General features: G+C 35.8%; 1 protein-coding gene across 1 annotated transcript in view; it reads right to left on the bottom strand.

The window, feature by feature from the left end:
- The window catches only part of NAF1 (nuclear assembly factor 1 ribonucleoprotein), a 39274-nt gene that overhangs the window by 8131 nt on the left and 16266 nt on the right, over positions 1-14877 (bottom strand). The window contains exons 3-6 of the mRNA XM_057547383.1: positions 14065-14158; positions 10572-10654; positions 5171-5331; positions 2182-2233 (exon numbers count right to left, since the gene is read on the bottom strand). Coding sequence (XP_057403366.1) covers positions 2182-2233; positions 5171-5331; positions 10572-10654; positions 14065-14158 — 390 coding nt within the window. The remainder of the gene's footprint in view (positions 1-2181; positions 2234-5170; positions 5332-10571; positions 10655-14064; positions 14159-14877) is intronic.

Here is a 14877-nt window from a genome sequence, read left to right on the forward strand (position 1 = left end):
TCTTCCATGAACCAAGAGTTGATATGCCTCAGAATCTATAATCAAATTCAAAAACATCAACTAATTTTAGTACCTTGAAACACATGACCTTGTATTACTGATCTTTAATGTGCTAAAATTTTTAAGCTCATGTTAAATTTGGTACTGAGCCAGACACTAGAAAGTACTGAGACCAGATGGAAGACACTGCTTTCTCTGAAACGGTTCAAACGAGAAAATAGATAAATAAGCCAATAAACAAGTGCTGTGACAGTGCTCTGGGATTATGGGGCTACGGAAAGAGGAAAGAGGGCAAGGAAGGCTTGATACGGGAGCCCCAGGTTGAATCTCTGATGATGAGTCAGCGACGAACAAGGGGAAGGAAGCTTTTGGGGAGTGGGTTATACGTGCAAAGGCACCGTATATTAGAGAAGTACAAATGGTTCTCTAAGGCAAAGCGAAAGCTTCTTACACAGCAAACTTTGAGATGATGAAATTGGAGAAGTTAATAAAGACCCTTATGGGGCCAGTTTAAATAACTGGGCATTACCCTAAAAACCAGGAGGACACCATTGTAAAGCAACTATACTCTAATAAAGATGTTAAGAAAAAGAAAAAAAAAAAAAAGCAGGAGGGAAGGATCTTAAAGGATCTTAACTGGCAATAGTTTATTTTAGAGTGACTACTTTGTCAGTATTTTGCTACCACCTCACAAAATCACAGAAAAATTCACATTTTTCTTATATATAAATTAATTTAAATTTGCATTCACTGAACACATTTATTCAACTCAAATTATGTATTCATATGTTAGAAACGGATGTGGGGATGAATAAGATGTATTCACTATTATGCTCCTTTATCCAAGTTCAGTATTTCCTGTTTTCAGGGCATGATTTTTTTTTTAAGTTTAAACCCCACAAATTCCAAATTCTAGTCCACAATTAAGACCAGGCAATAATCCTATACTACAAAATCTGATCATTATAAAATTTAGAATCTCAGAGTTTCTCATATTACAGAAATAGAGACATCCAGTCAACTACTTGGAAAAAACAATTCCCATGAACTATGTTGTGATTTAATTTTAAAATTAACCCAATCAAACCAATTTTATAAACTATTAACAATTCCATAATTAACAACTTTAATGCTTAGGTCTAAAACAACAGGGATGTATTGGAATATATTAGAAACAAGAAATATGTTTCAAGACCTTTGTGAATCCCCAAATACTTTTAAGATGTCCTGAACATAACCAAGAACATTAAGTGAATCTTCAGGGTCTTAGTGGAAATCACATGTACACATGACACAAATCAGAAAACATAATCCCACGGCAGTGTGGATACTAAACTAGGACTGCTCATCAGCTAAGCGACTATGTAAGTGGGCACTCCCTGACTCATACTTCAGCAAAATCAGAAATTAACATAGACCATGAACCTTCAGCACTGTTTGAGAACATCTAAAATGACCAAAATTAAATCTGAAATACCAAGAATTTACAAAACTGAGAAACTTCATCAGAACTACTGAGCACATTTAAAAACTCCCACTTATAATAATTACAATTCTTCTTTTATATTGTATAAATTCACACTATTTTAATAAATGTATACACTCACTGTTGTAATTTTCATATTTTAATTACTTAAAGACCATATATATCAAGCTACTTAGAGACATAAAAATAGTCTTGCTGGCATAGATTTAAGAAAGAAATACAAGAACACTCTTTTTAGGAAGGTAATTATACTGTAAAAAAATGGAGAAGTAGGCAGACTGTAATGATTTTGTACCTCCAAAAGAAAGGCAGCTTATTAAAAGCACCATCAATAAATGTGATGGTGTATAATCACATCCCACATGGTGAACCTACTAAAGGAAACAAATTTTTTTTAATAATGACAATTCTGCCTTTGCCAGACCTCAATGAAATTGATAAAAATAGGATATTTTAAGGAAAATGATAAGCTGATAATTATTAAAATGTGACTGAAAATTTTTTTTCCTGAAATGATCACAAACTCTGGGCAGTATAAAAGCCGTCTGGGACAGGGGAGAGCACACAGGCTGGCAAAAGGCAGTGTGACTGGTGAGCAGCCTTGAGGACTTCCTTCAGGCCAAGAACGATGGGTTTATAAGATTGAGCCCTACCTTCCTCTCTCAAATACTGTGTAAAAAGACTTATACGTGTACCTCTGGTGGTGGTTCTTGATCATTCTTCCATGATGCATCTGATCCCCTATCCCTAGGGGGAAAAAACAAAGGTCAAAGGGTCAAGGTACTTACTAAGATTTTGTTAAGTGCTTATAACCTAATAGTATGGAAAATAATAAAGTACAAGACCTAAGCTCAATCTTAATTTGCAATATATATGAAAAGAAGAGCAAAGAATAAAGGCTCATTTTTGTGTTCTTTACCTCATTTAAGAAGATGTGGGAAAGGCACACGTAAATATTAGGAGCGGGGAATCAGAATGAGAGGCCAAGGCTGTGTTGTGCAGGCCAAAGTGGTTCTGCAGTTCCTAAGTAGCTCCAGATGCTCTGACTTTGACGGATAGTTTCATGATACCTGAGCTCAGCTAATAAACTTCCTTCAACAGATGCTTAACCAATACCACAGGTCAAAATGCTGTTCCAGGTGCCAAGGACACAAAAATGAATACGAGGCATTCCCTTGTCTAAGACTTTACAGGTTCAGCAACAGAGATCACAACATGAAATTCTTCTTCCTCGATTCACCTGAGGAATATCAACGATACTCCCTGAGTAACCAAGCCTTGCTCTAAGACTGCCTCTCAAAGGAGAGAGGGTGAGACAAAGGATATCTAGTTTGGGGAGGAAGAGGAGCTTTGAAGATTCTGAAGGACAGTATAATCACAAGCATTAACTACTTTTGGTGGAAAGTTTTACACTCTATGACCAACAAAAGCACGTAGATCTATTATAAGTACAATTATAATTGCTGAAATCTCATTTTTAATCTTATCTGGTTAATCTTCTTGATTTCAGAGTTTGACAATATTTGTTATTCAATTACATTAAAATATTACAAGGTATTAGGAGATTTTGTCCTCACTGCTTGAAACCAAATCTCAAAAATAAATGGAAGATTCTCAGGAATTAATTCATTAAAATCATTAATCCATTAATCCACAATCCATGAAAATCAATTTACAGATGTCTGTGGGCTGGCACAACATGAAATCATTAAGTCTGCTCTAAAATTTTAATTCAGAATTTTGACATTACATACGATTTATATCAATGATTTTTCCGCTTTTAATTATCATCTGACACCCATGCATTTATCATAGCTCCAGGACTCCTTTTTGTATGGATACCATCTGATGGCCTGCAGTGCCCTTAGTGTGGGATCTTAAAGATATAAATGGTAAAAGCTCCCCAAGTAGGGCATCACCACAGAAAATCAAAATCTACTATAGAAAAGACCAAGCAACATTTCAAACAGCATCTTTAACAAAAGACTAAGTTCATGGGAAGCTAAGATTAAAATAGCCTTACTAGAAGAAGGTACGCTGGAGAGAAGCTGAACTTCTCCACCTCAAAGGCAAAGGAGTCCCCATGACTGACCCAAAAAATGCAGTCTAGAACAGAAGTCCTTGTCAGGTTGGGTTTCTGCAGGGTGGGCTCAATTTCCCAGTTCTTTAGTTTCTTGTTCTTTCTTTCTATGACAAAATTCTTGTGCTTGCAAATCAGTACAAAGACTGCTTCTAAATCTATCTAAAAGCATCTTCAGAAAATCTTGTCAACCTGTCAACTTTCAGCTAAACTATTTTATCTGTTAAAAGCTAAATACATAGCACATCCAGAGCGACAGCCTAACATTCAAACAGAATGAAATGCCACTTATTTAAGGCGTGATTTCAAAACATACTAAAATCTTTATGACTTTGTTGTCTATTTAATTCACCTTTCTTGTCAACATCTAGAAAAACTAACCTTATACAGCCTGAAGAACACCTGAAGTTCCTTCAGATAATCGTGTGGATTCTTAAAACATGAGTTTAACCAATTATCAGGAATAAAATGTTCATCTCATTTCAGAAATTATTTCCAATAATTGAAACTCAGACTGGATTTAATATGTAGGTGGTAGAGAGGCCTTCTCGTGGCCTGCAGCTGGGACTGGTACCAGGGTTTGACAAGCACCAGGGTTACTACTCACTGTTAGCTCCTGCAAAAATCACACCCCTAATGCTTCACCTGTACTTCAAGTTTCCAACTGAAAGACAGCTAGATCTCAAAGGGACTTTTGTGTCAAACTGAGTGCAAAGTCTTTCCAGATTTAAGATCTACTCTCTGCCAATCCGTTGCGGTCTTTTCTTCCGCCCCTAACTGGGCAATATTTTTATTGGCTCATATTCATTACATCCTTCCAAAGCATTTAACTTATGTTTATAGAAAAAGCTATTCTACTTGAATTCGCATGTCACTGGTTTGTGCAAAAATTAATTATGTAATTATAATAAAGAAATCTAACTGATATAAACAGCTCTACAGCTAACACCTGGCGACACAATTTACACCTGGCAAATACAGAGCTCATCGGTGGGAACAGAAATATTACCAGACACATGCCACAGGTATCATACAGCATATTTCATACAGCATCCAGACAGAATGGAGACCACTGGTTCGTTGGTGAAGTCAACCCTGTTAACCATGGCTTGATACACAACACACATTTTAGTTCTCTCTTCTATTAAGTTTACAGTTTATAAGCAACCTGAAATTTACTCATTTTCTTTTTTCTTCTTGAGAATTATCGTTTCATTAAATAGTGAAGCCTATGAATGTAATCCAAAGAAATTTTTATTTAAAATGGAAGTTTTTTTTTAAAAAATTATAATACTAACAGTAAAGTAGCATATATATGAAAGAAGGTATATAATGGAAAAAATAATGAATTAAAATTGACAAAATGTATATGGCCCAAACATGCTCTTACTAGTTGATCATGTCATTTTGGGCAAAAGATACAAATGATCTCGACCTATAAAGTCTGATAACAATTGTAGCTTTCAGAGATGTTACCAGGAAGACAAATTAACTCTTTGTTAGATAGATAATGTTTTAACTACAAGAAACTACATCATTGAGAATTACTCCTAAAACATAAACATTAGATAAGCAAAGAAATAGCATGCCAATAAAGTACTTACTGTTTAAGTCTTTCTGTGAATATATATTGGGTGAAGTCTTTCATTGATGGAGCAAAATACATAGTGTCCTTTATTTTAATACCTTTATTCTCAATGTGCTCTGAAGAATTAAACCGTAACACATAAAATGGGTGCGCGACAGGTCCAAATATCTCAAATATCTATGAAAGAGAAGAAACATAAAGTTCTCCTTTAACTGCAAAATAAAGAAACCCGATAAATGTTTTCAAAGGTAATGCTGTCAATATAAAACCAATAAAAGTTTAAGTCATTTCTGTGTACTCATAAAGCCTTCATATTTTGATCATAAATGCATTAGCTTATTCCAGATTTCCTTTCTATGAATCTAAAATAACTGTAACAAGTTTGTTCCTTGCTAAATTTAAATCATTTTGGTGGTACCAACTACCAACTACACGCAAATAATAAATTTTTGTTTTTGTTACTGCTCATTTAAGTTATAAGATACGAACAAAAGAATTACAGTTGGTAACGTTTGAGAAATAAAATGCTGTCATTTTAAATCTTATGAAATGGAACTTTTTGATTCTTTTATATTCAGTCACTTCTGCTGTTTCCATAGAGTTGTTAACATTTTTGTAATATTAAACGACAACATTTTTAAATTCAAAAAGTAGTAAAGTAGATTTAAACTTGAAATTGTTTATTTCTCAAAAACCAAAGATACCATACAGCCTTTAACTTTTATGTAAAGGAACTGCTTTTAGCATATCTATTATTTTATTTTTGAAAATGTTTTATAAATGATGAAAGGGAGCCTCTTGATTTCAAACTCTTCCCAATATAAAGGCCTGAGTTTTTAAATATGTTTCTGATAATAAATGTACATTATAGAAACTAGAACATGATCAGTATCAGTGTAGATTTTTCCAGTCGTTTTCCTATTAATAATTTTTTTTCTTTTGAGACTATATCATACTTTTGTATATTGCTCCATTTTAACTATTTTTTTAAATTGAAGCATAGTTAATTTACAATGTGTTAGTTTCAGGTGTACATTAAAGTTATTCAGTAATATACGTGTGTGTGTGTACTCTTTTTCAGATTCTTTTCCATTAGATTATTACAAGATGTTGAGTACAGTTCCCTGTGCTATACAGTAGGTCCTTGTTGTTTACCTATTTTATATATAGTAGTAGTGTGTATCTGCTAATCCCAAACTCCTAATTTATCCCACCCCACCCCACTATCCCCTTTGGTAACCATAAATTTGTTTTCTATATCTGTGAGTCTATTTATGTTTTGTAAATAAGCTCATTTGTATCATTTTTTTAGATTCCACATATAAGTGATATCATACAATAGTTATCTTTCTCTGACTTACTGCACTCACTATGACAATCTCTAGGTCCATCGATGTTGCTGCAAATGGCATTATTTCATTCTTTTTCATGGCTGAGTAATATTCCATTCTAGGTATATACCACTTGTTTATCCAGTCATCTGTCAATGGACATATAAGTTGCTTCCACGTCTTAGCTACTGTAAATATAGTGCTGCTATGAACACTGGGGTGCATGTATCTTTTACAGTTTTCTCTGGATATATGCCCAGGAATGGGATTGCTGGATCATATGCTAACTCTACTTTCAGATTATTAAGGAACCTCCATACTGTTCTCCATAGTGGCTGCACCAATTTACATTCCCACCAGCAGTGTAGGAGGGTTCCCTTTACTCCACACCCTCTCCAGCATTTATTACCTGTAGACTTTCTAATGATGGCCATTCTGACTGGTGTGAGGTGATACCCCATTGTAGTTTTGACTTGCATTTCTCTAATAATTCGAGATATTGAGCATCTTTTCATGTGTCTATTAGCCATCTGTAAGTCTTCTTTAGAAAAATGTCTATTTAGGGCTTCTGCCCATTTTTTGATTGGGTTGTTGATCTGTTTTTTTGATATTAAGCTGTATGAGCTATCTGTTTATTTTGGAAATTAATCCCCTGTCAGTAGCATCATCTGCAAATATTTTCTCCCAGTCTGTAGGTTGTCTTTTCTTTTGTTTATAGTTTCCTTTGCTGTGCAAAAGCTTTTAAGTTTAATTAGGTCTCATTTGCTTATTTCTGCCTTTATTTCCATTACCCTAGGAGGCGGATCTAAAAAAATATTGCTGCGATTTATTCCAAAGAGTGTTCTGACTATGTTTTCCTTTAGGAGTTTTATAGTATCCTGTCTTACATTTAACTCTTTAATCCATTTTGAGTTTATTTTTGTAATATGGTGTTACAGAATGTTCTAATTTCACTCTTTTACATTTAGCTGTCCAGTTTTCCCGGCACCACTTAATGAAGATATTGTCTTTTCTCCACTGTAATATGCTTGCCTCTTTTGTTGTAAATTAATTGACCATAAGTGCATGCGTTTATTTCAGGGTTTTCTATCTTATTCTATAGGTTAGAAACCTATAGGTTTTCTATCCTATTCTATCACTGATCTATTGCTCCCTTTTAAAACCTAAAGTTTAAGTTTTTTCATGTTAAATATATTCTTCATAAGCATAATTTCTGTGGCTATTTAACACTCCTTTACACATTTAGCAGAATTTATTTAATTTGTCTTATATCGCAGAACACTGAGACAGCTTCCAATTTGTTCAATGTAAGAACTGATGCCCCATAATGAACACCTTTATCTGTAAATCTCTGTACTTCAGATTTCCTGAAAACTGATTTGTAAGGGATGGAATTATTGGAGCCAAAAGCATGAATATTATTTAAACTCTTGATGTAAGTTACTAAATAACTTTCCAAATACCTTAGACCAATTTAAACCAACTGCATTAAAAGTACCTATCTTATTACATCCTCAGTTGCTGATTTGTGATTGTTAAAGTTCTCATTTGTTAAAAAGTAAAACAAAAAATAACAAAAACAAAATCTGCTTGAACAAATGCTCAAAACTAAATGCAAAGAAATTCAGGTTATATAGAAATAACAGGTGATATAGGTTGGTCACTTTTTAAAAATCCCCTAATATTGAAGAACTCAACATTAAAAATGGAATTCCATTCACTAATTATCAAGAGGAACTAATCATTATAAGGATTAAAGTGCAAAAGTAGAAATTCAAATCTGAGGTTGCCCTCCTTAAATCAGTGGGAAAGGGGGAGGAAGGTGGAAGGGGAAAAAAAATCAGACCACCTGGGTTGTAAACTCCACTTTGTCCCTTTTTAGCTATTGTTATTTTTGAGTAAATGGGGATAATTCCACTTCCTCACAGAGTTTCAGTGAATTTTAAAATATACACAAATTATTTGACACTGTAGCTGATCATTATTGTTATTGAAGGGGAGAGGGAAAAGGAAGGATGTGCAAAGGTTTAACATTAAAGGTAAAACCAATTTAGTGTCTGGATAAAATATGCTAAATATCTAAGAGATTCAATTTCATTTTCTGATCACTGGTTTGTTTAACTGATACTCTCAACCCTCCACACCTCCACCATTATCTTGGGGATTATTTCAAGGTGCTAAATTTTATAATCAAATATTTTTGAAAGACTTGTCACTTCTTGAATTTACAAAGCTTTCTATGTAAAATTTGGAGATTTAATTTTTCTTTCTAGACTTATACCACATAGCTAAAGTTAAAGATGTAAATGTTATATTTTTATCTGACTTGTTCCAAGGTCAAATGACAGAAGAGCTGAGTATTAATATTATTCAGGACTGAAAATTCAAATGTACTGGGGGATATAAGAAATGTGAGTTTAGAGGTTTTCAAAATTGGTGAAGTGTTGAGTATATTGAAATTGAAATTGTTTGAGTTAGCTATTAAAGAAAAAGGAACTGTCGTGAAAACCATCAATACAAGGAATCATGGGAATGATGAGTTTCAATTCCCAGTCAGGAAGAGCAGGAGGTGGACGTCCCTCGCCCCTGCTGCCTGGTCTCCCCCAGGAGGCATGCCCGCCTGCCTGTGCATGCAGAGCTCCCTCCCAGCAGTCCCCACCCACTGCCACTCGTCTCTCTCTCAGCAGCCTCCAAGGTTAAGCCCCCGGAATCTCTCTAACCCCTTACAAAGGCACCAGCAGTAAACAGGGTTTGTTCTGTATTGCAGTACTTCTTCCTCTGAGTCAAAAGCACTGAGATCCATACATGAAACAGAAGTACTAAGCCTCGGTATTTGAAAGGGAGGAAAGCTCGGCACCATCCTTCAGGTGTTAAAAAGTCTTTCTTCTCTTTGCAAACTTTCTCAAGAATTGCCAAAAAGTATTAGCTCTAGACCCCAATTAATTCTGCTGCTGACTGCTTTGCAATCGTAAGAGACTCATTTCTCTTTGGTAAATTAGTCTGGTGGCCTAAAAAGTAGGTAGTGCAGCGGGGCAGGACCCTGATAAAAGCCTGATCCCTTTCTAATTTGTGTTAGAATGGAACAGCAGGAAAAGGCATAGAAAAGGGAAAGTTATGTGAGTTGATCTAATAATATAGTTCAAAATATATGCTTTTTTCTGATTAAACACAAATTAATTATATCTCTCCGAACAAAAAAAGACACCAACTGTTGCTTATCTAGGAAAAACTAAACCTAGAAAGTTGCTTCTCCAAAGATAGCGGCTGGTTTCTTACCTGTTTGTTTTGAACTCAATACATATTTACTCAGCACATATAATTTACAAAGGACTTTACTACACACAGCGGGGAATCCCGAGGCGAATAAAACTCTCTCCCTGCTGCCAGAAAAAGAACACCTGGTTGGTATTTACATTCTTGATCTTGGACAGTTTTACGTCCTCTGCTGACCACTCTGAATTGCTATTTGCTGGGTAAAATGTGGGGTCTTCCCTCCCTCTTGAGGTTGGACGTGCAGCACGTGGTGTTGCTCCATTAGTCAGACGTGAAAAGGGACCCAACCCCGCGACGATACACACGTTCATAATTCCCCAGGAAGTGCCTGCAGTGACACTTTCCTGCTATCACCGACATCTTTTTCCACTTGAAAAATTCCACTCTCAGCTTCCACCTGAGGAAGGCAAAGTCTAAAAAGTTTTGAGAGCCACTATTCAAAGGGCCTCACAAACCAAAAAAGTTTATGAACAACTAGGCAGTGGAAAGTCTCCAGCACCTAACTGAGTACCTGGAGGAACTGTGTCTTATTCAATACATAGACCCACTGCCTGGCAAACAACCTGACAAACATCAGGAAAAAACTGTATACATGTGTATTTAATGACACAAACAGCAAAGGATAATAAGCAGTATTAAACCAATGTACAGACAGACACGAAGTACTGAAGAAAATGGGGAATGTACTAAAATTTGAGAGCTCTAGATTGCTCATATACTAAAATTAATAAACTTTTTAAGATAGTGAAAGTCAGAAAAACCAATCAACAAAGAAACAGGATAATTAGTAGGATCTGAATATTTTTTACAAACCTTTCCTGCTGCCTGTCGATCACTTTTAAAAACTACAGTCTCCTCATTAACTGGAGGTACGTTAGTCATAGATTCAATTATTACTGAAAAATGAAACAAAACAGATTATTTCAAGATTTAATCAGAAGATAATGCAGAATTTAAATGAGAATTTAGGCTTTAATTCCAACATAATTTAAAATGAAATTTAAGGTGGGATAATATACCTCAGTAACTATTCCTCTTGGATAAAAAAACAAAGTCTATATATTACCAACTAGCACAGGGAAATAAATTCTACATTATTTTATTTTATACGAAAGCTACAGTTCTAAGAAAAAAAAAAAATTAAAGTACAAAATCTCACAGAAAATTGGAATCATCCATTAAGACAACAAATTCAAGCTGATCATTTTCTCAAGCAGGTTTTACCCCAAAAAGAATAATCTCACATTTAGTCACTAACTCCTGTTTTAGAAGAAATCAGTCTTCTTTCTCACCCTAGAAATTCTTTTCTGCAAAGCACTGATTACTTACTGATATATGAAAAAGTTAGATTTCACAAATACATTTTCCTCTGAACAGCTGAAGTAAGAATGATAGAACTCCCAGTAATTTTTATCATTTCCCTTCTCAAAAGGCAAAAACCATTATTCCACTGGTCTGGCAGAATCTCCAATTCGTGTAAGTGCCACAAATGTCAAACAACCAATCTACCACAGCAAAGAGGAAAACAAAACACATACACACCTCAAACAGACACACACACACACAATAGTTTCTTAGAAAATTAAGGCGACAAACAAGAATACTCTGTCACATTAAACAGATAATGCCATCTCCACTTGGAAAATTAGTGGATATACTGAAGTATTTCCACTTGAATATCCACTTGAAATATTAGTTCAGATTATTAAGGATTTTCTTTTTAATTAATTAATTTATTTATTTTTGTCTGTATTGGGTCTTCGGTTCGTGCGAGGGCTTTCTCCAGTTGCGGCAAGCGGGGGCCACTCTTCATCGCGGTGCGGGGACCGCTCTTCATCGCGGTGCGCGGGCCTTTCTCCATCGCGGCCCCTCCCGTTGCGGGGCACAGGCTCCAGACGCGCAGGCTCAGCAATTGTGGCTCACGGGCCCAGCTGCTCCGTGGCATGTGGGATCTTCCCAGACCAGGGCTCGAACCCGTGTCCCCTGCATTAGCAGGCAGATTCTCAACCACTGCGCCACCAGGGAAGCCCTTAGTTCAGATTATTAAAATCCATTCAAAGATTTTCAATTGTATCCCAATTAATTTCAAGAGCTAGTGCTTCTAAGTTCTGAACATGCACATAAGGAACAGATCACAGGTCAACAATTTTTGAGTTAGATCTGCTCCTGGAATAAAGATGACAAGGATAGGTAATAACAGTGAACACTGACAGAATTTATTCTCAATCTTCTCTCCCTCCCAATCCCCCTCTCAAGGAGTCAAAAATTACATGAAAATTAAAAATCACCTAATCCAAAACCCTCATTTTATAGAAAGGTAAGAAAACAGTACTCAAAGAGATTAACATGATTACATGGTCAAATCCAGACAGAGCTACCACCACAACCTAGTGGACTAATACCTATTGTAATTTAAGGTGGGATAATATACATTCCTTTCTGTAAAAGGTCCAAATCATGTTAGATGTTTTAAGCTTTCAAAACAGAGTGTGCAACAAGCATGTATTGATACAACAGTAACATGTGCTGCTTGATTCATTACTCTTTATTCCCACCAGGATGAAAATTTTGTTAGTCTATTAAGATGTGTTATTCAAAACAGTATCCTTGAAAAGCATGAGTCCATGTGTATCATATAGTTTACATTTCTCTCCCTTGAGAATAAACATTATGACCTAAATTTCTTCTATATACATCAAGTCCAATAAATTCCTGTCTGACTTATTTGTGCATATTAAATACCATAAGATAATTCAAAAACTAGTAAATGTAATGACTTGACAGTGATGTAATAAAGAGTTTTAATAATTATGATTTTTTGTAAAAAAAAGTTTCATTTTAATTGGAATTTTCATTAATAAACTGCAAAATTATATAAGAATTAATTTTTAAAATAGTGATATGGACACATAAAAAGATCAAAAGACAGATTTCCATTTCTACCACTGACTGATCACAAGAGCAAGTGACCTGAATTTTTCTATGTCCCTTTAAGTTATAAACTAAGGACTGGTGGACAATTTAAGTCTTTTTCCCAGTTCAAAAATCCTACAACTCTGGGACTTCCCTGGTGGTCCAGTGGTAGAGAATCCACCGTCCAATGCAGGGGAAGGTGGGTTCGATCCCTGGTCGGGGAACTAAGATCCCACATGCCATGGGGCAGCTGGGCCCACGTGCTGCCAATTACAGCGCCCACACGCTCTGGAGCCTGCACGCCACACTAGAGAGAAGCCAGCATGCTGCAACGAGAGATCCTGCGCGCCGCAACTAAGACCCGACACAGCCATAAATAAATAAATAAAATATTTTTTAAGAAATCCTATGACTTTGTCAACTCTGAGTCCTATTTTTAGGTGTCTATTACTAGAGAGGTAATGGTAGCGACATTAATTTCAAAGTCTCTCCTATACATACTTCACATCTTGGGGCTAAAAGAAATCTGTAGAATCTAGTTCCCATGTATTCCAGTGGGTTCATATTTCATGATATTAATATCGGTGTTAAATCACAGAACTTTCTACTTTACATGTTTATAAGATAAAATCAAAGGCAATAGGCAGATTAACAGTCCTCTACCCACCACCCCACAAACAAAAAAAGACATCCACACTCTAATCCCTGAACCTGTGGATGTTACTTCATGCTAAAAAGGAGACTTTGCCGACGTGATTAAGGTTAAGGACCTTGAAACGGGAGATGATCCTGGATTACGTGGGTAGACCCCACCTAAGGAGTTCTTAAAAGCAGGGAACCTTTCCAGGCTGCGGTCAGAGGGAGATGTGATGAGGAAAGAAGGTCAGAGAGAAGCTACATTATGGGCTTTGAGAATGAAGGGAGGGGGCCATGAGCCAAGGAAGGCGGGCAGCCTCTAGATGCTGACAAGGTCAGGAATCTGAGGATTCTCCCTCAGAGCCTCCAGAGAGGAACTCAGCCTGATGGACCCCTTGATTTTAGCCAGTGGGACCCATATCACACTTCTGGCCCACAGAACTGTAAACTAATAAATGTGTTGTTTTAAGCCACTAAATTTGTAGTAATTTAACAGCAATAGAAAACAAATATACCAAATCAAAGAAATTCTGGAGAAGTATGTCAGTAAAAGCACACTTTAAATTTTTATAAAAACACTGTATTTATGTATTACTTGTATAAGCAAAAACTGAATTTATCTGTTCAAACCTAATGACTGTAAAATGAAGTGTTATTACATCTTTCAGAGAAAATTTACCAGTCATAAAGTCTTTGATTTCATTATTAGTACATACTTGGATATAAATAATTTTTATAAATAAAAATATTTACATACCTAATTGTTCAATAATACTTGAAACCATCCCAAGAGGCTTTAATTCAATACCTTCAGGCAGAACAATAGTGAGTTCTTCAACAGAAGGTAGTTCCTGAAATATAAAAAAGCATTAACCTTCCTCCAGCTTCAACAAGTTAACTTTTAAAAAAAGGACAGTTTCCATGTAGAGTGCTACACCCGCTTCTGAGACATAACATTAAGTACTTGTCATCTCTTGGATGTTGTCCTTTTTAGTGTCTGAGCATTTCTCCCCCCTTCAACATCTCCCCACCTAAGTGACTCAAGCGGTCTAGTGTCTACACCCTAACCCATAAGAACACAGACCTGAATACCATTCTAGATTTTTCTAATCATACTTGAACAAGAAACCACCCTCCCCCTACCCCCAAAAACTGCTGTTAAGGAATCCAAGGTAAAGAAAAGAGACAACTCACATAGTAACTCCCAGAGACATTCCATTCGAAGAGAAATGTTTCCAGTTTCTCCACAGAAGGAGAGTTCTCTGAGCTGCCTTAATGTGGTTGGTTAATTAATTTGACTGTGATTAAACATCTGAACAGAGAAACAGCTAACTTTTCTGGGGCTGTGTGAAAGAGATGAATTTCTGGCCTCTTCAAGAAAAAATACAGAATTCCTGGAAACAGAATGTAAGCTTCAGTCCAAAAAGTTGTGAAGGTGTTGCCTGATTATCTTCCCTGTCTTAAAAACCAAATTTTTTTTACATCTAAAGATTTCTCTTTTCTGACCCAGCTGCTAACTGAATGTCAGCTGCTACAGAAACTAGATACTGAAGTAGAGATGAAGTTGAAG

This window comes from Balaenoptera acutorostrata, chromosome 5 (genome assembly GCF_949987535.1).
Source record: "Balaenoptera acutorostrata chromosome 5, mBalAcu1.1, whole genome shotgun sequence".
NCBI classification, from domain to species: Eukaryota; Metazoa; Chordata; class Mammalia; order Artiodactyla; family Balaenopteridae; genus Balaenoptera; species Balaenoptera acutorostrata.